Source organism: Hyla sarda, chromosome 5 (genome assembly GCF_029499605.1).
Source record: "Hyla sarda isolate aHylSar1 chromosome 5, aHylSar1.hap1, whole genome shotgun sequence".
Taxonomy (NCBI): domain Eukaryota; kingdom Metazoa; phylum Chordata; class Amphibia; order Anura; family Hylidae; genus Hyla; species Hyla sarda.
In genome coordinates, this window is record NC_079193.1 from 289,521,854 (window position 1) to 289,547,169 (window position 25,316).

Sequence of the window (25,316 nt, forward strand, 5' to 3'; positions counted from 1 at the left end):
ATAATTTCACAAAAAAATCTACGGCAAAAATATATATGTATATATATTTATTTGTGAGGCAAAATTGAAAAAAAAACAAAAAAACTAAAACAAATGCCATTTTTTTAAAACTTTTGGGGGCTTCTGATTCCACACACAGCACTTTTTGGTAAAAATGACACAATCTTTATTCTTTATGTCCAGAGGATTAAAATGATACCAAACTTTAAAAAAAATTATAACTTTTGTATGAAAAATAGCATGTTAAAAATTTTCTCTTCCGACCCCTTTGACTTAATTTTTCCATATATGGGGCCATATGAGGGCTAATTTTTTGATTTTGGTACTTTGATCACTACCTTTTTTGTTTTGACTGGACTTATTATTTTTTATTTTTATAGATTTGTTAAGGGTATAAATATATTTATTTATTAAACATACCGTATTTTTCGCCGTATAAGACGCACTTTTTCTTCCCCAAAACTGGGGGGGAAAAGTTGGTGCGTCTTATACGGCGAATACCTGTGGCCATCAATGGCAGGGACCCGTCGCTAATACAGGATATCACCGATCAAAGCTGACCGCCGTGTCTGAAGTGAAAATAAACACTAACCCGGCTGTTCAGCCGGGCTGTTCGGGACCTCCACGGTGAAATTGCGGCGTCCCGAACAGCTTACAGGACACCGGGAGGGACCTTACCTGTCTCCTCAGTGTCTGCTCTGTGCCGGAATCCCTTCATGGCCGGCGCTCTCCTTCTACGTCATCCAATAGGAGCGGCGTGCGCAGCGACGTGATGACGGCGACGGAGAGCGTGGATCCTGAGGAAGAAGAAGAAGTCCGGAGCGTCGGGGACACCTTGGGGACGAGGCGACAGCGATGGATATTACCTCCTATACCAGTGGTCTTCAACCTGCGGACCTCCAGATGTTGCAAAACTACAACTCCCAGCATGCCTGGGGGGGGGGGGGGGGGTGACTGGTACTCATCTGGTGCCAAGATTACTTTTATTTAAAAATTCCAATCCTTCCAGTACTTAGCTTCTGTATGCTTCACAGGAAGTTCTTTTCTTTTTGAATTTCTGTCTGATGCCTCTGTCTACGTCTGTAACTGTCCAGAGAAGGAGCAAATCCCCATAGCAATCCTCTCTTACTCTGGACAGTTCCTGACATGGACAGAGGTGTCAGCAGCAGAAAGCCCCTTTAAATACTTTTTTTTTCTTAATACACAATTCTTTTAGAGTATTCAGATGGCATACACTTAAATGCTATGTCATAGCACTGATCAGTGTTTTCAGTGTTATATAGAGCCACCAATCGGACAGCGAGGAAGCAGGTAAGGGCCCTCCTGCCATTCCCCAAGCCGATTGGGACACCACATTTTCACTGCTGAGCTGCCGGGATGTTTTAGACGCCACAATCAACTTTGCTTTAGCCACGGGTCAGCTCCTAAGACCGCGTTATAGAAGGGGAGCGGGACAAAGGCGTACAGGTACACCATTCGACCTTAAGTGGTTAAATGGGCAATGTCATTAAAATAATGTTTTTGGCATATGATACAACAGGTAAAATAAATAAGATTTGTAATTTACCTCCTGTAAAATTATAATAATTTTTTTTTTGGTGCACTGTACCCAAACATACTTCCATATAGGGTCAATGCATATTGCTGGGGCACATTAGGAATGAGACTATTTCACGACCTATAACTTCTTCATTTTTCCATAAAAGCAGCAGTATGAGAGCTCATTTTTTGCGCCGTGATCTGTACTTTTTATTGATACCATATTTGCTTATATAAAACTTAATACATTTTTTATCCATTTTTTGAGGAATAAAATGTAAAAAAAAAATAAAAAAAGGCCAAAATTGCTGCTTTTTTTTTAATTATAAGTTAACACAGTTCACCGTACGGTATCATTAACATTATATTTTAATAGTTCAGGTATTTACGCACGCGGCGATACTATGTATATACATTTTTTTTTTACCTTCACGCTTTTTGGGGGTGAAATAGGGAAAATGGGACAATTTACGTTTTTATTAGGAGAGGGGTTTTTCACTTTTAGTTTTACACTTTAATAGTCCCCATAGGGGACTATTTATAGCAATCGTTCGATTTCTAATACTGTTCAGTGCTATGTATATAGGACATAGCAATGATCAGTGTTATCGGTCATCTTCTGCTCTGGTCTGCTCGATCTCAGACCAGAGCAGAAAACCCGTGGAAGGCAGCGGAGGCAGGTGAAGGGACCTCAGTCTGCCGTTCTGGATGATCGGATCGCCACGGCAGCGCTGTCCATTTTATCATCCATTTTAGTGACCGCAATGTTGCAGATGCCGTGATCTGTATTGATCACGGCATCTGAGGGGTTAATGGCAGACATCCGCGTGATCACAGATTTCGGCCATTACCGGCGGGTCCCTGGCTGCTATTAGCAGCCGGGACCTTCCGCGCATGACCCGAGCATCGCTCCGATGCTCGCGGTTATGTATAGGACGTAAATGTATGTCCTGGTGCGCTAATTACTGGCTCACCAGGACGCACATTTACGTCTTGCATCGTTAAGGGGTTAATAACCCCTCATTTTACAGCTTTTCACCTGCACTATAACCCAGTATACTTGGCTTGGTGAACTAGCTGTCAGATTCTCTTTGAAGGGGACCCCAGTCTCCCATTATAAATGTAGTGGTGAGTCACGTCTGCGTGCCAAAGCGCCATTTATTCTCTATGGGAGCTGCTCAAGATAGCCAAGCACTGCATTCAGCTATCTCCATGACTCCCATTAAGAATGAATGGTGCTGTGACGACGCGCATGCGCAACTCGTCACTTCAGTCTAATGCAGTGTTTCCCAACCAGGGTGCCTCCAGCTGTTGCAAAGCTACAACTCCCAGCATGCCTAGACAGCTTTTTGCTGTCCGGGCATGCTGGGAGTTGTAGTTTTTCAACAGCTGGAGGCACCCTGGTTGGGAAACACTGGTCTAATGGGAGGCTAGGGTCCACATTCTTGAGATTGCAGTGGGTCCCAGCAGTCAGACCTCCTGGGATCAGATAGTTATTTGCTATCCTGTGGATAGGGGACCAGCTGTTGCAAAACTACAACTCCCAGCATGCCCCGGACAGCCTTTGGCTGTCCGGGCATGCTGGGAGTTGTAGTTTTGCAACAGCTGGAGGCACCGTGGTTGGGAAACACTGGTCTAATGGGAGGCTAGGGTCCACGTTCTTGAGATTGCAGTCAGACCCCCTGGGATCAGATAGTTATTTGTTATCCTGTGTAAAGGGGATAACGTTGCCAGTTGGAAAAAAATAAATACATTTAAATGCAAGTTTAAATATTGTACATTTGTCCTTTTTTTCTAAATTTCTACATCTAAACTTGACGCTTGCTTGCAATGTTTTCAGCAAGGTCATGGGTCAGAAGGTATAATAAGATGTAACCAACTTACTATTCTCCGCAGCCTGCTTGATGCCAGCATCATCTTCCTGTGCATCAGGAGACAATCCAATTATGTCAAACCTAAAACAAGAACATATTAAACACAGGTCATTAACAAACATGCCTCAGGTACTCATTGTATTTAGAAGGGAGACACAGGCCGCCCATCATTATATTTCCTAATACAATTGCAAACATCTCAAGTGAATGCAACATTAATATGATCCTGCAGAGCCGTGCTGCCCCTAAAGCCTTAAGGAACCATTAATTTTCGGTCCTGTTGTTTCCAGACAACACTGAGCGGCTTCACCCTGTGGACTCTGAATATTTAATTATAGTCTCATTTAAAAATTAATTAGAGGGAAGACGATCTGTGCAGAGTCCCTGAGCTGCTGCAGAACCAAGAGTTCAGCAACCTGGAGTATTGGGAAATAGGGGGCTCCAACCCAGTACAACCAGACGGAATCATACATGGCACCAGTGCAGGACAGACAGGTTATAAAGGTGTCACACACTGTCACGTCAGCACATTACCAACCATTACATTCCCTCGCCAAGTAATGCTGATCTTAACAGCACCAGACCCTGTCATTCTAGATGTAATTCATTCTCCAGACTCCAACTTAATCTTTTTGTGACAGCGGCCATTTCCGTTCTCCCTAATCCATTTACTAGGCTCACATTCAATTTATTATGCTGCAAAGTCCACCAGTGCAGAACATCACAGGCAAACCTGCAATGAGAAGGACTACAATAAAGAGATAACAAAAGGGAACATTTCCTTATATATCCAAGGATTACCAAAAACTGAAACATTATATTAAACTAAAGACCCTGGTGAGGCTGGATCATCTCCTGCAGCTTTAAAAGATAGGGGATAAGATGTCTGCTCACGGAGGGTCCCGCCGCTAGGACCCGACCCGACCCCCCCCCCCCCCCGTGATCTATGCTGCGGCACCGCAGTCATCAGGTGCACATAGTGGCCCCTCCGATTGACTTGCACTGAGGATGCGTGATCGTGATGTCATGAGGAGGGCGTGGCTGTAACATATCGTGGGGGGTCCCAGTGCGATCAGTTATCTTATCCCCTATCCTTTGGATAGGGTATAAGATAAGATGTCTATGGGTGGGGTACCCCTTTTAGTCCTCTGTATTTTATGACACGTTACTGTAACATGTTAGACGATGCAAACAGGAGTGTGGAACAGGGGCACTGACACTTTGCACCAAAAGTGAAAGAAAAAAATAAAATAAATCAGAACGTGTGTGTGTGTGTGTGTGTGTATGTGTGTGAGTGTATGTATGTATGTATGTATGTGTGTGTTTGTGTTTGTGTGTGTGTGTATGTGTGTGTATGTATGTATGTGTGTGTGTGTGTGTATGTGTGTATGTATGTATGTCAACAAGGTGGGAAAAAGACCACCAGCATTTTCTTCTTTTGTTCATTTATCTCTATGGAAGAGTTTTCTAGGCATGTTTGGTGACCTGTACATTTGATTTAAAAAGAGAAACTTACACCCTGTTCACCTGTACTAAATCCAATATACTGTCTTATAGTGCGGGAGAACAGCTTTACAAAGACAGTTTGCTTAAATCCGTTCAGTATATGCAGAGTTCTGCCAATGTAATCTTCCGGCTGCATTGCACTCTAGCGTGCATTAGAGGCGGGGAGGCAGCTCACCCAGCTCCCCTGCCTCCTCCATCTGTCCTGCCCCTGTCAATATTATGCTAATAAAGCCGCAGGTGTACAGCATATACTGAACAGTTAAGTAAGTGACCCCTCTTAGTAAAGAGGATTACCTGCACTATAACCCAGTATATTGGGTTAAGTGCGGGTGAACAGGGTGTCAGAATTTCTTTAAAACAATAGGTAGTTTTCGGATAACAAATTATCTTTAAAGCGTTACTAATATTGAAATAAAAATAAAAATGTCAAAAGTCTTGATCGCACCGGGTATCACTCCTGAGACCCTCTGTGACCACTAGTTGTAAAGCAAGGAAGTTCGAGGTATCACGCTCCACTCCCCGAACGGCAGATCCAACCTTCTTGCTACATAGGACTTCTATAACAAAAAGGTTGGATTTGATTTATAGATGCAAATTTCTCCGGCTTATAACTAGAAATCACAGCGGGTCTCAGGAATCATATCCAGTGCAGCTAAACTTTTGACATGTCTGGGCAATATGTCAAGTGTGTAAAGATGAACGCTTTAAGGGAAAACTATGTTGGAGAAAGGACATGCCAAATATGGTAATGTACCTGTCATTGTGGAAGTCTAAGCCATTGACTGGATTCTCTGCTCTCACACCAAACTCCCTCTGATCATGCTCAGAGTAGTGTAACAAACATTACGGTAAAGCAGGGCACATCTTATCTTACACAGTATAGGGCCATAGAAGAGACAGATACATAATCATAGTGATCCTTAGGATGGTCTATAGCAGTGTTTCTCAACCAGAGCGCCTCCAGCTGTTGCCAAACTGCTTCCCACTACTACTACTACTTCCTGCATGCCCAGACAACCTTTGTAGTTTGGCAACAGCTGGAGGCACCCTGGTTGAGAAACACTGCAATTCAAGTAAAAAAAGACCATTATCCCGGGAGATGGGGGCCTTGTGGAGCTACAGGCTGCAGAATGAACTTTTAGTAACAGTTTCTTCTACAAATCAATGTGTACGTGGGCAATGACGATATAGCACACTGAATAAATACTGATTGAGATTGAGAGAATATATATATATATATATATATATATATATGTCTCTCAATCTCAATCAGTATTTATTCAGTGTGCTATATCGTCAATGACCACGTACTTGTATGTCTGTAGTCTTGTAGTCTGTAACGGGACAACAGACTCCAGTATGAGGCCACTACCATGTTTTGCTTTAACAACATTAAAAGAGGTACTCCAGATGGGAAAAAAAAAAGTTTACAAATTATCTGGTGCCAAAAAAAAAAACAAAAAAAAAAACAAAAAACAAAAAAAATCACAGATTTGTACATGACATCAATTTAAAAATCTTAATCCTTCCAGTACTTAGCTGCTGTATGCTCCATAGAAAGTTGTGTAGTTCTTTCTTGTCTGACCAGTGCTCTCTGCTGCCACCTCTGTCTGTGTCAAGAGTTGGCCAGAGCAGGAGCAAACCTCAACTGTTCCATACTGTTCCTTCCACAGAGCACTGTGGTCAGACTAGAAAGAACTACACAACTTCCTCTGCAGTATACAGCAGCTGATAAGTACTGGAAGGATTAATCTTTTTAAGTAGAAGTAATTTACAAAACTGCTGTACTTTCTGGCACCTGCTGATTTGAAAAATCTCTCTTCCACCAGACTACTCCGGTGAAAACCTTTTTTCTTTTAAATCAACTGGTGGCAGAAAGTTAAACATATTTGTAAATTACTTCTATTAAAAAATCTTAATCCTTCCAGTACTTATTAGCTGCTGAATGCTACAGAGGAAATTCCTTTCTTTTTGGAACACTGATGACATCACGAGCACAGTGCTCTCTGCTGACATCTCTGTCCATTTTAGCAACCATACATAGCAGATGTATGCTAAGGGCAGCATGGTGGCTCAGTGGTTAGCACCGCTGCCTTGCAGTGCTGGGGACTTGGGTTCAAATCCCACTAAGGACAATAAATAAAGCGTTATTATAATAACGTCAGCAGAGAGAACTGTGCTCGTGATGTCATCAGAGAGCATTTCAAAAAGAAAATAATTTCCTCTGTAGTATTCAGCAGCTAATATGTACAGGAAGGATTAAGATTTTTTAATAGAAGTAATTTACAAATATGTTTAACTTTCTGCCACCAGTTGATTTAAAAGAAAAAAGGTTTTCACTGGAGTACCACTTTAATGCTTTTTGCCACAGCGTGTGACCATTTTCAGTACAGCGTCGTCATCGTCTCTTTTTAAGACAATATTTAAACCACTACCCGAGCTTCAATTACTATACTCTTTAAAAACCAGTTAGGCAGGCATAGTATGACTAAGCCTCTCTCGCCCATCCCGTTTACCCTTCTAACCAAACTTTTGTTCCCCTATAAAATATGAAAAAAAATAAAAAACAAACAAACATCAAAGACGAAAAGATCACTGTTATTAACAGAAGGGTAAAAACTAAATGAGAGCCAAGTCAAACATATACAGGTCCAAATACTAAAGGTAAGATTTTATAATGTAACATGTATAATGTAATGCATCTGGTTTTTATTTTCGAGGGCATTACACACCACGAGAGAGGCCTTAAGCACATACAGCATTTTTTTCCTCTCTGTTGGGCAGATGCGTTGACTATGAGAGGCTCTGGAGTCACAGCCAATCTAATACGGTGGCATATGGCGACACCTGCTAAGCTAGCCAAAAGAAAGGATCACTAATACTTGGCCTACATTTGGATAGGAGAGCTGCAAAACAAAGCCTCGCTCATCGTGCTGTAAACTGCATCCGCACAGTCTACAAAAGGCATTACGGAGGTGTCGCTTTGGTTAACACCATCTCAAATCCACAGATCACAATGGACTGAAACAGTAGAAAGGAGTAGGTTCGCTTCGGTATCATAGAGTAGGGTCTCCTGCTTAGGATTCCCCCTCTATAAGCCACTTGGACTCGGCAGCTCAGTTATATAATGTACAGCCCCAATATCGATATCAATTCATTGCTGAAAGATCTGCTTTACAGAAAAGCTTGTCCAGCTTGAAGAACCCCTTTAGCTCTTTATTCGAGATGAGCGAACTTACAGTAAATTCGATTCCTCACGAACTTCTCGGCTCAGCAGTTGATGACTTATCCTGCATAAATTAGTTCAGCTTTCCGGTGCTCCGGTGGGCTGGAAAAGGTGGATACAGTCCTAGGAGACTCTTTCCTAGGACTGTATCCACCTTTTCCTGCCCACCGGAGCACCTGAAGGCTGAACTAATTTACGCAGGATAAGTCATCAACTGCCGAGCCGAGAAGTTCGTGACGAATCGAATTTACTGTAAGTTCGCTCATCTCTACTCTTTATAGCACTGTTTCCCAACCAGGGTGCCTCCAGCTGTTTCAAAACTACAACTCTAAGCATGCTGTCTAGCCAAAGGCTTTTCTCTATACCAGTGTTTCCCAACCAGGGTGCCTACAGCTGTTGCAAAACTACAACTCCCAGCATGATACAGATAGACATCTAGAAAAATCCATTGCCATATGGGGACTTAGAAGGGAAGATAGAAATGTCTAGAAGCATGACTTTCTATAGTAATGTAAATTGCTAGGGTTCAGTCCCAGAATCCATGAGATCCCCTAGAACAGCGTTTTCCCAAGTGTGGTCCGCAAGTACCCCCAATAGGTTTATTTATTTATTTATTTTAGGATTTCCTTAGTCTTTTACAGGTAAAAATAATAATAGTAAGTGCATAAGGCATCACCACTTGGGGGGGGGGGGGGGGGGGGGGGGGGAAGTCAAATCAAGTAAAACAGATTTGTAAATTACTTATATTTAAGAATCTTAACCCCTTCAGGACCAAGCCCATTTTGGCCTTAAGGACCAGAGCGTTTTTTGCACATCTGACCACTGTCACTTTAAACATTAATAACTCTGGAATGCTTTTAGTTATCATTCTGATTCTGAGATTGTTTTTTCATGACATATTCTACTTTAACATGGTGGTAAATTTTTGTGGTAACTTGCATCCTTTCCTTGTGAAAAATCCTAAAATTTGATGAAAAATTTGAAAATTTTGCATTTTTCTAACTTTGAAGCTCTCTGTTTGTAAGGAAAATGTATATTACAAATAAAAAAATTTTTTATTCACATATACAATATGTCTACTTTATGTCTGCATCATAAAATTGATGAGTTTTTACTTTTGGAAGACACCAGAGGGCTTCAAAGTTCAGCAGCAATTTTCCAATTTTTCACAAAATTTTCAAACTCACTATTTTTCAGGGACCAGTTCAGGTTTGAAGTGGATTTGAAGGGTCTTCTTATTAGAAATACCCCACAAAAGACCCCATTATAAAAACTGCACCCCCCAAAGTATTCAAAATGACATTCAGTCATCATTTTAACCCTTTAGGTGTTTCACAGGAATAGAAGCAAAGTGAAGGAGAAAATTCACAATCTTCATTTTTTACACTCGCATGTTCTTGTAGACCCAATTTTTAAATTTTTACAAGGGTTAAAGGGAGAAAATGTATACTTATATTTGTAGCCCAATTTCTCTCGAGTAAGCACATACCTCATATGTCTATGTAAAGTGTTCGGCGGGCGCAGTAGAGGGCTCAGAAGGGAAAGAGCGATAAGGGGATTTTGGAGAGTACGTTTTTCTGAAATGGTTTTTGGGGGCATGTTGCATTTAGGAAGCCCTTATGGTGCCAGAACAGCAAAAAACCCTCACATGGCATACCATTTTGGAAACTAGACCCCTTGAGGTACGTAACAAGGAATAAAGTGAGCCTTAATACCCCACAGGTGTTTCACGACTTTTGCATATGTAAAAAAAAATATTTTTTTTTCACTAAAATGTGTGTTTCCCCCCAAATTTCACATTTTTCCAAGGGTCAATAGCAGGAAATACCCCCCAATATTTGTAACCCCTTCTCTTCTGAGTATGGAGGTACCCCATAAGTTGACCTGAAGTGCACTATGGGTGAACTACAATGCTCAGAAGAGAAGGAGTCATATTTGGCTTTTTGAGAGCAAATTTTGCTCGGGGGGCATGTCGCATTTAGGAAGCCCCTATGGTGCCAGAACAGCAAAAAATACCCACATGGCATACCATTTTGGAAACTAGACCCCTCGGGGAACGTAATAAGGAATAAAGTGAGCCTTATTACCCCACAGGTGTTTCATGACTTTTGCATATGTAAAAAAAAAAAAAAAATTTCCACTAAAATGTGTGTTTCCCCCCTAATTTCACCTTTTTGCAAGGGTTAATAGCAGAAAATACCCCCCAAAATTTGTAACCCCATCTCTTCTGAGTATGGAGGTACCCCATAAGTTGACCTGAAGTGCACTATGGGCGAACTACAATGCTCAGAAGAGAAGGAGTCATATTTGGCTTTTTGAGAGCAAATTTTGCTCGGGGGGCATGTCGCATTTAGGAAGCCCCTAAGGTGCCAGAACAGCAAAAAAAAACCCACATGGCATACCATTTTGGAAACTAGACCCCTTGAGGAACGTAACAAGGGGTACAGTGAACATTTGCCCCCCACTGGTGTCTGACAGATCTTTGGAACAGTGGGCTGTACAAGTTTTCATTTTCATGGACCACTGTTCCAAAGATCCGTCAGACACCTGTGGGGGGTAAATTCACACTGCACCCCTCATTACATTCCGTGAGGGGTGTCGTTTCCGAAATGGGGTCACATGTGGGGTTTTGTTTTTTTTGCGTTTGTCAAAACCGCTGTAACAATCAGCCACCCCTGTGCAAATCACCTCAAATGTACATGGTGCGCTCTCCCTTCTGGGCCTTGTTGTGCGCCCCCAGAGCACTTTGAGCTCACATATGGGGTATCTCTGTAGTCGGGAGAAATTACGTTACAAATTTTGGGGGGCTTTTTTCCCTTTTACCTCTTGTGAAAATGTAAAGTATAGGGCAACATCAGCATGTTAGTGTAAAAAATAAAAAATGTTTACACTAACATTCTGGTGTTGACCCCAACATTTCCTTTTCATGAAGGGTTAAAGAAGAAAAAGCCCCCCAAACCTTGTAACGCAATTTCTCCCGAGTACGGCGATACCCCATATGTCGCCCTAAACTGTTGCCTTGAAATACGACAGGGCTCCAAAGTGAGAGCGCCATGTGCATTTGAGGCCTAAATTAGGGATTTGCATAGGGGTGGACATAGGGGTATTCTACGCCAGTGATTCCCAAACAGGGTGCCTCCAGCTGTTGCAAAACTCCCAGCATGCCTGGACAGTCAACGGCTGTCCGACAATACTGGGAGTTGTTGTTTTTCAACAGCCGGAGGCTCTGCTTTGGAAACAGTGGTGTACCGGACGTTCTTATTGGGGGAGGGGGGCTGTGTAAGGGTATGTGTATATGTAGTGTTTTTAACTTTTTATTTTATTTTGTGTAGGTGTAGTGTAGTGTTTTTAGGGTACAGTCACATGGGCGGGGGATTACAGCGAGTTTCCCAGCGCAAAATTTGCTGCATCTCAAGATGCGAGAAACCCACTGTAAAAGCCTCGCCCATGTGAATGTACCCTGTACATTCACAGGGGGGGTGCACCAGCTGTTGCAAAACCACAACTCCCAGCATGCATGGTCTGTTAGTGCATGCTGGGAGTCATAGTTTTGCAACAGCTGGAGGCACACAGGTTAGGGAACACTGAGTTAGAAACAGACAATGTTTCCCAACCACTGTGTCTCCAGTTGTTGCAAAACTACAACTCCCAGCATGCCCAGACAGCTGAAGGGCATGCTGGGAGTTGTAGTTCGGCAACATCTGAAGGGCCAGATGTTGCTGAACTAAAACTCCCAGCATGCCTGGACAGTCAGTGCATACTGGGAGTTGTAGTTTTGCAACAGCTGGAAGAGCACAGATTGGAGACCATTATACAATGGTCTCCAAACTGGGGCCCTCCAGATGTTGCAAAACTACAACTCCCAGCATGCATGGTCTTTTAGTGCATGCTGGGAGTTATAGTTTTGCAACAGCTGGAGGCACACAGGTTAGGAAACACTGAGTTAGAAACAATGTTTCCCAACCAGTGTGTCTCCAGCTGTTGCAAAACTACAACTCCCAGCATGCCCAGACAGCTGAAGGGCATGCTGGGAGTTGTAGTTCGGCAACATCTGAAGGGCCAGATGTTGCTGAACTAAAACTCCCAGCATGCCTGGACAGTCAGTGCATGCTGGGAGTTGTAGTTTTGCAACAGCTGGAAGAGCACAGATTGGAGACCATTATACAATGGTCTCCAAACTGAGGCCCTCCAGATGTTGCAAAACTACAACTCCCAGCATGCCCAGACAGCCAAAGCCTGTCTAGGCATGCTGGGAGTTGTAGTTTTCAGACTCCTAGAAGCAGCAGTGAAGATCTTCACTGCTGCCTCTGAGGACCACATACTTACCCGTCGCTGCTCGTCCACGTGGCCGGTCCCGCGCTGCTCCTCGGTCCCGCCGCTGGATCAGGTAAGTCCGCCGGTCCCCTCCTGTTCCCCCCCGTGTGCCGCAGGTCCCCGCGAGCCCCCGCAGCCTTCGTCCCCCGTTCTGCCCGACTTCCAGGGGCGGGCAGTGCGGGGGATCTGAACTTTCACCCCAGATCACTGTGATTGGTCCACAGGGACCAATCACAGTGATCGCTGACCAGGACCATCAATTGATGGTCCTGGGGGTGAAGCAGAAGTTGTCCCCTGCTGGAAACAGCGGGACTTCTGCCAGTTAACCCGTGCGATGCTGCGCATCGCCGGGTTAACTGCATGTCATTTATAAACGCCGGGATGCGCGAACGCACTGCACAACCCGGCGTTTATATATGACATTCTGCGGGAAGGGGTTAATCTTCCCAGTACTTATCTGCTATATGCTCCAGAGGAAGTTCTTTTCTTTTTGAATTCTTTCCAGTCTGACCACACTGCTCTCTGATGACACCTCTGTCCATGTCAGGAACTGCCCAGAGTAGGAGCAAATCCCCATAGCAAACCTCTCCTGCTCTGGACCGTTCCTGACATGGACAGAGGTGTCAGCAGAGAGTACTGTGGTCAGGCAGAAAGGAAATTTAAAAAGAAAAGAACTTCCTGTGGAGCATACAGGAGCTGATAAGTACTGGAAGGATTAAGATTTTTAAATAGAAGCAATTTACAATTCTGTTTAACATTCTAGCACCAGTTGATAACACACTATAATTATATAAATATATATATATATATATATATATAAATATAAATATAAATATATATATATATATATATATATATATATAATATAATAATTTTGCACCGGAGTACCCCTTTAAATTATAACCTGTTGGAGTACTTTAGGACTATGCTTAGAAACACTGACCTAAAACATCTAGATCTGATGATTCACCAGCAGACTACAAGCTGTCATCAACATGACCTGCATTCTGCGGACTGAACTGTCAATTGAGAGCCACTTGCAAAGCAGGAATTATAGTTTATGAGTAGATTAAAACTGCTGTATGTAATCCTTAATCTTCATATATAACAATATACAATTGTAAACCTAGATAGGGAGGAAGCATAATAATAATAAAAGGACATTACACAGGCTCAAACATATCATTACTTACCATGAGGGCATTGCCATGTTCATGTTCAACGAAACTGGCATGATGGGCCTGAAATTAGAAACTGGTAGTTATACACATCTGCTTTTCTATGTGTAGGTTAAAGTGGGGTTTCCAGATAAGAAAAACCTATTTTTCTATACCCTAACAGGGAATTTTGTTTCAGTAGTCCTGTTATGTTTTGCACAGACAGCTCATCTGACATGCTTCATTTGTCCTGTGGTGGCGTTGCAGGGATAACAGTACTCATGGCTGCTCTATTATGTCCTCCACATTGCTGCTTCTGTGCAGTTATCTATGTGCTGCCACCTTTCCTCTTCATAGACTTCTATGTTCAGCAGCTGCAAAATCTTCCTCCTCTCTCCCCCATGTGTTCAGGGGTGAAGAGTAGAGATGAGTGAACTTACAGTAAATTCGATTCGTCACGAACTTCTCGGCTCGGCAGTTGATGACTTATCCTGCGTAAATTAGTTCAGCCTTCAGGTGCTCCGGTGGGCTGGAAAAGGTGGATACCGTCATAGGAGACTCTTTCCTAGGACTGTATCCACCTTTTCCAGCCCACCGGAGCACCTGAAAGCTGAACTCATTTATGCAGGAAAAGGCATCAACTGCAGAGCCGAGAAGTTTGTGACAAATCGAATTTACTGTAGGTTCGCTCATCTCTAGTGAAGAGTCATCTTGTTAGTGGAGAAAAAGGAATTATTTTATCTGTTTATTGTCAAGTGACACTTCCAACTATCCAAAGTGTCCTTGTTCTTGGATCCTCAGCGATCAGCAACATTTCCTGGCAGAGCAGGGATATCGGACACTCACTGCCAGGAATTGTTGCTGATCACTGAGGATCCAAGAACAGTCTTAGAACAGTTTATTGTCACTTGACAATAAACAGATAAAATAATTCCTTTTTCTCCACTAACCAGATGACTCTTCCCCCCTGAACACATGGGGGAGAGAGAAGGAAGATTTTTCAGCTGCTGAACATAGAAGTCTATGAAGAGGAAAGGTGGCAGCACATAGATAACTGCACAGAAGCAGCAATGTGGAGGACATAATAGAGCAGCAATTAGTACTGTTGCTGTGACCTCTAAATCCCTGAGAGCTGCACTAGCACCTGTCTGCACCTCTCCTTTGTGCAGTTGGTGCCTCTTCACACCTTACCATCTATATACTTCTATGGGCATCAGCTGTAACCTGATCTCACACCATGGACACCTTTGCACTAATTTTGTTGTTTTTGCTATGCTTCCTGAATGTAAAAGGAAGCAACTGTTTAAATAGTCTTCACTAGACATTTCCTACTATTTAGCTGTTACTCAGATAAAATAAGTCCAGACAGAGAAACTTTTCATGTCATTGAGAGACATATCGAAAGTTTTGATCAGTCGGGGCCCATATGTTCAAACTCCAACCGATCACTAGAGCAATCCGGGAAAAGTGGACGCTTAGCACATTTTCTCCCGACTGTCTCAACACCACACTGAAGAAAACTACACCACTTCCTGTCAGAGGTAATTCAAGTAAAAGAATGTTGAAGCCAGTACAATTTGTGATAACACTATTTTAGTAAGTTCTATATCTTCGGGTATTAGTTAAAGGGTACCTCTCATCAAATAAACTTTTGATATATTTTAGATTAATGAATGTTGAATAACTTTCCAATAGCATGTTAATGAAAAATATGCTTCTTTCTATTGTATTTATCCCGATCAGTCCTGTCAGCAAGCATTTCTGACTCATGCTGGAGTCCTAAACACTCAGAGCTGCCAGCCTGCTTTGTTCACAGCCAAACAGGCTGTGAACAAAGCAGGCTGGCAGCTCTGAGTGTTCTCCTTTGTGAACAAAGCAGACTGGCAGCTCGTAGTGTTTAGGACTCCAGCATGAGTCTGAAATGCTTGCTGCCAGGACTGGTAGGGAAACCCCTAGTGGTCATTTCTTCAAAGTGGAAAATGAAATAGAAAGAAGCATATTTTTTAATAACATGCAATTGTAAAGTTATTCTGCATACATTAATCTATAATATATCAAAAGTTTTTTTGATGAGAGGTACCCTTTAATTAAACCCTAATTTTCTGATGACAGAAGTCAGCAAACTAAACGCTGGCAGTAAAGCCGAAGCATGCATGTCATTGTGATATTACGGCAGATAAGCTGATGGGCGGCTATGATAGCTTTCTCAGGGACTGTGCCAGCAAATAGAAGGAGTATACCTGACGGCAATATAAATGTCAGGCATGAAGAACAAGATTATGGCTACAGTTAAGGTTTGTCGACAGGTTTTGGAACAAGTATGGAATTAATCTAGACTGACAAAAATCAGAATCCGAAATTAATACTAATTTAGTTTGGACATTCTAACAAACAGACACAGATGACACTTACGCATGTGGACAGATATACTTCACGTGGGGACTTCTGATGCTTGCCATAGCTTCTGCCCAGCCATGCCTGGTGGGTAGAAAAGAATAGATCTGTTGAGCATTGATGGACTGAATATGTAGGTTTACACCTTGTCACAGGTGAGGGGGCACCGCAAGCTCCCAGCACGTCACACACTAGTTATCCCTATGCATTGTGGGTTAAAAAAACAGCAAGTACAGTGGTCCCTAAAGTTACAATATTAATTGGTTCCAGGACGACCATTGTATGTTGAGACCATAACTCTATTGAAACCTGGTAATTGGTTCTGAAGCCACCAAAAATAGGAAAAAGTGAGGATTAAATAGAAATAAGTAGATAACTAATACAGATAAAGCAAATCCTTACATATAAAAGTAAGAAAGATCTGCTGGGAGCTGTAAATCACTGTCTATGTCAGTGTTTCCCATCCATGGTGCCTCCAGCTGTTGCAAAACTACAACTCCCAGCATGCCTGGACAGCCAAAGGCTGTCCAGGCATGCTGGGAGTTGTAGTTTTGCAACAGCTGGAGGCACCCTGGTTGGGAAAAAACGGTATATATAGAGGACAGGAGCTTCTTCAGGGACCTGTACGGCACACGTAAAATGTAGCCGCCCTTACCTGTGTCCAAATGAGCAGCTAACCCTGGCACAGGTAAAGAGTACAGAACATGTAATACCTCCCTGTACTGTAGGGGGTGCTACCATACAGCCAGTGCATGCACTTCAATAGTACAGGTGTAAATGCCCATTCTGTTCGGTCAGTTCTTCCAGCCATTGACACGTTTCACAGGTCTGGACTGTCTGTAGCATTGTATGTTGAGTCTGGTTTCAAGTTACAATGGTCCAGAAAAGACCATTGTATGTTGAAACTATTGTATGTTGAGGCCATTGGAAGTTGAGGGATCATTGTACTCTGAAATTATAGTTAAGAACAAGTCTTACAGCCATCCCGCAGTTACATTACTCACCAGTACACAAGCCCCAGTCCCTACAAGTGTGTATGCCAAGAGCTTCAGACACCCATCTGGCATTGCCCAAATGTAGCAGCAGACGCATAAGTCATCAAAGCCAAAAAGGCTATTCTAGCGTAAAAGTAGCCTACAGGTGCCAAGTACTAAGGGCTACGCTCATGAATATTCTGCTGAATATATTATTCAGATAATACAGAGATTCGGTCATATTACCTGACTATAACAGGCAAATCTTAGCGCAAAGAGTATACCATTTCATCTACAAATACATAATGGTACGGTCCACCGTGCTATTCTGTCCTCCTTACAAATCTTATAGGCCAGTGGCCTTCAAACTGTGGCCCCCAGATGTTGCAAAACTACAATTCCCAGCATGCCCGGACAGCCGTTGGCTGTCCGGGCATGCTGGGAGTTGTAGTTTTGAAACATCTGGAGGGCCACAGTTTGAAAACCGCTGTTATCGGCAAATGCAACAAAAGCACATATACAGCGTATGCAAAATGTTTTGCTTTCTGGTTACATATGTTAAAGTGTACATCTCATGGGTATATGAAACGTTACTACGGTGCAGCACCCGGAATGATCCTCCTGTTTCTAAATTATCTTTATTTCCAATTCGGTGGCCAAATGTTTAATCGAGAAGTCTTTCTCCACGGAGCTGCGTAATGTTATTCCATGGCACTTGTTCTCCCACTGGATACGGATTTTACACAGCTACGAGGAGGAAAAACTGCCGTGTGATAGTCATTTGTCCTGTCACATGTGGGGTTACGCTTTTAGGGTACGTTCCCACCTGGCGTATATGCAGCGTATTTCACACTGTGCAAAATCTGCAGCAGCTGCGGGAAATACTCTGCGTATCCCTCGCTCACCATACACACAAGGCTTTCCGGCGGCAGCCTTATGTGTGCAGTGAGTTTTGGAGGCGGGGCCGTGTGCCGGTGTCACTGATGCACGGCTCCGCCTCTAAAACTCACTGCACACATAAGGCTGCCGCCGGAAAGCCTTGTGTGTATGGTGAGCGAGGGATACGCAGAGTATTTCCCGCAGCTGCAGATTTTGCACAGTGTGAAATACGCTGCGTATATGCCAGATGGGAACGTACCCTAAAGAGAATCTGACTGGCTGTTAACCCGCACTAAACCCAATATTGTGTGGGTGAACAGCTTTATTAAAAAATAAATAAAAAGAAGTAGTCACCTATTTAAATCCGTGCAGTATTTGTAGATTTATGCCTGTTTCTTCTAATCTTTCTATTGCATAGCTCTGCACAATTGAGGCAAGGAGCTGGCTCACCAAGCTCCCCTGCCTCCTCCATATTCCCTGTCTGGCCCGCACTGTTAATGAATGTTATAATGTCTGCCTGATGTAACAAGGAAACCGTGCCTGCTCTTCATCGTCACATACACCAATGTATGCTTATATAGGTAATAGACAGAAGCAAGAGAGCTTTGTCTTGGTTTCTTATCTTATCGGAGTAGACTGACTTATTATAAAATCTCCCATTGCTTGGTACTGTGCAGAAAGCCCTTCCCTGTTGTATCCCTGCCACACGCAGCTTCACCCCTCCGGTCCTCTTTGCCATCTTTCCTTACATGGCTGCAGGGATTACAGCCCGTATACCCAATCCCTCGCTGCGGACAGTCACTGACCTCTTCTGCCGCATATCACCGAGATCAATGACCGGCTGCCGCAGTGACATGGGGGGTATGGATAGGTCATCACCGTAGCCATATAAACAAAGCTTGGAGGGGGAGGAACCACAGGGATTAAATCGGTGATTATAGCTTCATTTTTGTTCTAGGCCGTGTTCACATGTTCAGCTTTCATAATTGCAATTATTCACAACAAAGCCAGAGAAGTCTCAGTCTTTCCTTTATATCTGTCCTCCATTTTAGGATCTGTTCCTGGCTGTGTATTCAATAATTGCAATTAAAAATCTGAAGGTGTGAACACAGCCTTAGTGCGCTAACAAGCACTGGGAAAACTGTAAAGTCAGACAAGCTCTTTAATTGTAGGTTGTGTGTGTGATGTGAACAGGGCCCAGACCCAGGCCTGATACGTCACCAGCAGCAATTCGACTAAACTGCTCTCACCCTGAGGCGCATCGGCCAAGCAAATTCCTCACTCCAGTAGGAGGAGTCAACACTATACCTGGGTGTAGGACACATAGAGGGGAAAAAAATGTGTGTGTGTGTGTGTGTGTGTGTATATGTGTATATATATATATATATATACACACACACACACACACATATATAGATATGTACACATATATATACACATATATATATATATACACACACACACACACACACACACACACACACACACACACACTAGGGGTGTGAATCGCCAAGAATTTGGAGATTCAATTCGAATCGCGATACCAGTGTGGCGATTCGATATACCCCGATATATCGCGATACCGTCTAGGTGACGATACATCGCGATATATCCCGATTCTGTCTAAAAAACAATGTCTTTTACGCTTTTATTAAAACTTTATTTTTATTTTATTTTTTTTTAACACTTTATTAGTCTTTTAGGAATCATTAGATTCCTCAGACAGATGAATAGATTCTATTGAACTCCATTCATCTGCGATCCATTGATAGAGCCTGGTCCAGCCAGGATCTATCAATGACAGAGCCACGGAGAGCATACACATCTCCCTTTAGACGCCGCCGTCAGCTTTGACAGCGGCGATCTAAAGGGTTAATAGCCAGCCGCGGCGATCGCCGCATGCTGGCTATTAGCGGCAGAGTATGGAGCGGGCACGAGTCGGGAGCCCGCTCCATACACACTGCAGAGCACCGCATGCTGGCTATTAGCGGCGGTGATGCATCAGCGGCCCCCGGATACTGAAATCAGCCGGGGGCCGCAGAGTATGGAGCGGGCACGAGTCGGAGCCCGCTCCATACACCCAGAGAGCCGCCGCCGTGTCAGATCCGGATGACAAAATGTGGAACTTGTATCTCCTGATGCCCGGGACATACTTTCTGTGCATCAGGAGATACAAATTCCACATCACTAAAAGAATCGATTCAAAAATATTTTGAATCGATTCAGTATCGGCAAGTGAAAAATCGCGATAATCGCGGGAATCGATTTTTTCTTACATCCCTAATATACACACACACACATTATATAGATTATATATACATATATACACACACACACACATATATTTATTATTTTTTTTATTTTTTTTATACATACCCAGTATCTCCTAAACCGTGCAGGAATATAACCTATAGCAGAGAAGAGAACAGGTATTAATACATGTAAATAAACCATTTTTTAGCGCAATTGAATTGTACACACAGCAAGTAGTATAGGAATTTGAAATCGCCATTTTTAGGCACATTCACAATGAACGTCATGGTCCGACGGCAGCTTTAGTCACGTTACGGAAAAATATGTGACACAATGACCGAGACCAAGAAAACATAAAGCACTACGCCCGACAAAGTTCATCTTCTACAGTAGTGTTTCCCAACCAGGGTGCCTCCAGCTGTAGCAAAACTACAACTCCCAGCATGCCCGGACAGCCAAAGGCTGTCCGGGCATGCTGGAAGTTGTAGTTTTGCAACATCTGGAGGCATGATGCTTGGGAAACACTGTTCTACCAGAAAGCGTATCACGTGACGCGATTGGACGTCAAGGTGTCCCGCTCTATAGTGTCACACTATATTTAGTAAAAGCCTAATGGAGAGCGGCTGTAAGTGCACGCTGACTGTCCGCTGCAAAAAAAAATGCAATGGCACCGGGTTCAATCAGGTCTATCAATTCCGATGCATGATCAGCCATGTTCTGGCCAGAATCCATCATGGACATGCTTAATAACAAAAGTATCTAAGGGGACGCTCACATTTCGGAATCTCCACCTGGGCATATTCCAGATCAGAGATTCCTTCTGAGCTACTTCAATGGAAACCCTTTCACTCTGACGTCGGCGCATAATTCCACAGAAAAAAATTAAACATGTTCAGTCTTTTGGCATGTGAATTTCTGCAGCAGAATTTCCAGCGGCAGAAATTCCGCAGTGTGTAAGGGGCAGCAGAAGACCCATTGACACCAATTATAGATTAGGGCAGCAGGATCTCTGAGCAAAACTCATGATAGAAATTCTGCACGGAGATCCTGTAAGTGTGAACATATAGGGGAAAACCTCCCTAAACTGTTTCCTATTGACTTACATTATAAAAATAAAATAAAAAATTGAAAGTTACAAAGGATTGTATTATAAAAAATGTTTTCGCTGTACACAATAGTGAGGTTGACCATGGTTTTCGCATATAGCAAAATTAAGCGTACTGTAATGGAAACAAAGACAAAAACGCAGTGTGTACCCAGCCTAAAAGTTGTGGAAAATCTAAAATCATTTGTTTGAGGAGCCAAGAACTATACTTACCTACCCCGATCCCCTGCAGCTCCAGTTCTGCTCTTTCCGGTTCCTAAATCTCCTTTTCTGCTTCTGGGACAAGACCTGTGGTGAAGGACCGGCCCACTTAGCCAATCACTGAGCCAGATTATCACTGGTGAGGGTAGACTAAAGGGGGTCATACATCTTTAAAGAGTACCTGTCATCAAACTAACTCAGATTATATTTCCTAACTACTCTTAAAGGGGTACTCCGGTGAAAACCTTTTTTCTTTTAAGTCAACTGGTGGCAGAAAGTTAAACATATTTGTAAATTACTTCTATTAAAAAATCTTAATCCTTCCAGTACTTATTAGCTGCTGAATGCTAAAGAGGAAATTCCTTTCTTTTTGGAACACTGATGACATCACGAGCACAGTGCTCTCTGCTGACATCTCTGTCCATTTTAGCAACCATGCATAGCAAATGGCAGCATGGTGGCTCAGTGGTTAGCACTGCTGCCTTGCAGTGCTGGGGACTTGGGGTCAAATCCCACTAAGGACAACAATAAATAAAGCATTATTATTATTATAATAACGTCAGCAGAGAGAACTGTGCTCGTGATGTCATCCCAAAAAGAAAAGAATTTCCTCTGTAGTATTCAGCAGCTAATAAGTACAGGAAGGATTAAGATTTTTTTAATAGAAGTAATTTACAAATATGTTTAACTTTCTGCCACCAGTTGATTTAAAAGAAAAAAGGTTTTCACCGGAGTACCCCTTTAACACCCCTCCTATCCTTTGGATAGGGGATAAGATGTCTAATCGCAGGGATCCTGCTGCTGGGGACCCTCACCATCTCCGCTGTCGCACCCCAGTCATTAGGTGCACAGAGCGAACTGCGCTCCGTACAAGATGACTGGCGACTACAGCCGCTACACCCCATCCATTTGTGTCTATGGGAGGAGGCATGACAAATATCTCCTTCCATAGACATGAATGGAAGGGGCATGACATGACGTCATAAACACGGAAGCTCCAAGCTTCCGTGTTCTGGACACCGCCGCTGCCAGCCCGGAGATCGCGGGGGTCCTCAGTGGAGGGACCCCTGTGATCAGACATCTTACCCCTATCCTTTGCATCAAAAAAAAAAAAAAAATGTGAGAGAGGAGGGGTAAGCCGCTGCCAGACTCCTCTGGTGATGTCACACCTTCCTGAAAAGCAATCCAGAAGCACAAATCCAGCTAACACGGCGCAGTAAAAGGAACTCTTTATTCCACCCAACAAGCAACATATAGGACAGGAACGTTGACCTGTTTTGGGTCTGTATGACCCTTAGTCACGGACCTGAGAACAAGAGGATCAGGCGGCTGAAATCCAACAAGCCTGATCCTTCTCTCCCTGACATCATTTATTCGGGGAGAGTCAGGAAGCCCCCAAATACGCATTATAAGGTTTGCTGTTCCATGGGTGCCTTTACTCCTGAAGCCCACCCGCTGCAGCCCCTAAGACGCAGCCGCCATACAACAACATGCAATGGAAAATGCCACAATTTTTTTTTATCCAAAATTTGTAATAAACAAAACCTGTGCTGCTATGAAATCCAAGGAAAGCTGAGTTATATGTGCCATATGACCGGTCCTTAGAACTTCGATCCAAAATCCAACAATACTACGAGTGACCTGAGGTAGAGCCATTAGAACGGTGCTTCCCAACCAGTGTGCCTCCAGCTGTTGCAAAACTACAACTTCCAGCAGGGAATCCCAAAACCACAGCAGTCACATAACATTCAGCGTCTACAGCAGTGGTTCCCTATCAGGGTGCTTCCAGGCGTTGCAAAACTACAACTCCCAGCATGCCCGGACAGCCGAAGGCTGTCCGGGCATGCTGGGAGTTGTAGTTTTGCAACAGCTGGAGGCACACTGGTTGGGAAACTCTGCATTATAATACAGGAAAAGTCTAAACATCTTGTCCATTCATTGTAATAAGCCCCAGAAACCAGCACTGCCCCCATAAGAACTACAACCTGCATAATAAAGTTGTGTCTGGTTGCTGGGACTTGTAGTCTCCCAATAGACCCATAAGTGGCCCAGTTCTGATTAGTAACAAAATATAAGTCAGAGATCTCCAATAAGTGGCTCTCCAGCTGTTGTAAAACTATAACTCTCGGCATGCCTAGACAGCCATGCTGGGAGTTGTAGTGTTGTAACAGCTGGAGAGCCACAGGTCGGGCCCCACTGATATAGATAGAATATATAGGAGCGGTATGAAGTGCTGCTCTGAAGCACAAGTCCCGGTTAATAGCATTCTGTACAGTAGACACGTGACAAGCAGAGTGAACAGCAGGGAAGATGGGCAGCGGGGTGTGAAAGGCAGGACAGCTGAGGATCACATGCAAGGTGGGTGAGTGACACCCAGGAGCGGGGGGTGGGTGCAGGCAGGGGCTCATACTGACTCACCGCGGCCGTGGCCTTGCGGGCGGCGGGCACTATGGCTGGCAGAGGTGCGGACATGTTATTGCCGCACATACACCGGGTGTGCACAGAGCCGTCTTCGTTGCGCCGGGGACTGTACGGGGCTGCGTCTCCCTTATCCTTCAGTAACCCGGAGCTAAGCCGCGCAGAGGGAGGCGTGTCACTTTCATCAGGATCTCTAGGACAGCCCCGCCCCCTAATTGCCAGCCAACCAACTGCGAGCTTAGCTGCCAACTAACGGCGAGTGGGCGGGGTCGGGAGGGCCTCACGTCACCACACGGCTGCCTGCGATTGGACAAGTTGTCTTTGTGGGCGGGGACAGTGGGCCACATTCGACCTTACAGTTTGGGAAGTGAGAAGACGGAATTGTTAGTGACGTTAGAAGACACTAGGGTGCAGCGTGTGGTGGGTGAGTGTGAGCGGCTGAAGTGCACAGCAGTAATGTAGTAGTGTTGTAGATGAGTGTGAGCGGCTGAAGTGCACAGCAGTAATGAAGTAGTGTTGTGGATGAGTGTGAGCGGCTGAAGTGCACAGCAGTAATGAAGTAGTGTTGTGGATGAGTGTGAGCGGCTGAAGTGCACAGCAGTAATGTAGTAGTGTTGTGGATGAGTGTGAGAAGCAGTAGTGCACAGTAGTGTGATGGATGAGTGTGAGAAGCAGTAGTGCACAGTAGTGTTGTGGATGAGTGTGAGAAGCAGTAGTGCACAGTAGTGTGATGGATGAGTGTGAGAAGCAGTAGTGCACAGTAGTGTTGTGGATGAGTGTGAGAAGCAGTAGTGCACAGTAGTGTTGTGGATGAGTGTGAGAAGCAGTAGTGCACAGTAGTGTTGTGGATGAGTGTAAGAAGCAGTAGTGCACAGTAGTGTGATGGATGAGTGTGAGAAGCAGTAGTGCACAGTAGTGTTGTGGATGAGTGTGAGAAGCAGTAGTGCACAGTAGTGTGATGGATGAGTGTGAGAAGCAGTAGTGCACAGTAGTGTTGTGGATGAGTGTGAGAAGCAGTAGTGCACAGTAGTGTGATGGATGAGTGTGAGAAGCAGTAGTGCACAGTAGTGTGATGGATGAGTGTGAGAAGCAGTAGTGCACAGTAGTGTGATGGATGAGTGTGAGAAGCAGTAGTGCACAGTAGTGTTGTGGATGAGTGTGAGAAGCAGTAGTGCACAGTAGTGTTGTGGATGAGTGTGAGAAGCAGTAGTGCACAGTAGTGTTGTGGATGAGTGAGAAGCAGTAGTGCACAGTAGTGTTGTGGATGAGTAAGAAGCAGTAGTGCACAGTAGTGTTGTGGATGAGTGTGAGAAGCAGTAGTGCACAGTAGTGTGATGGATGAGTGTGAGAAGCAGTGGTGCACAATAGTGTTGTAGATGAGTGTGAGAAGCAGTAGTGCACAGTAGTGTGATGGATGAGTGTGAGAAGCAGTGGTGCACAATAGTGTTGTGGATGAGTGTGAGAAGCAGTAGTGCA

At 43.8% G+C, this 25,316-nt stretch overlaps 1 protein-coding gene across 3 annotated transcripts in view; it reads right to left on the reverse strand.

Annotated features, from left to right (window-relative positions):
* LYPLA1 (lysophospholipase 1) overlaps positions 1-25,316 on the reverse strand; it is a 48,932-nt gene that overhangs the window by 12,166 nt on the left and 11,450 nt on the right. Inside the window, exons 1-5 of one of the 3 annotated variants that reach the window (XM_056521928.1) lie at positions 21,435-21,481; positions 20,240-20,271; positions 16,029-16,094; positions 13,653-13,700; positions 3,424-3,494 (exon numbers count right to left, since the gene is read on the reverse strand). In XM_056521928.1, coding sequence (XP_056377903.1) covers positions 3,424-3,494; positions 13,653-13,700; positions 16,029-16,075 — 166 coding nt within the window. In that variant the 5' untranslated portion in view covers positions 16,076-16,094; positions 20,240-20,271; positions 21,435-21,481. Of the gene's footprint in view, positions 1-3,423; positions 3,495-13,652; positions 13,701-16,028; positions 16,095-20,239; positions 20,272-21,434; positions 21,482-23,840; positions 24,110-25,316 lie in introns of those variants that run through there. The other 2 variants (XM_056521926.1, XM_056521927.1) reach the window with 2 other exon arrangements.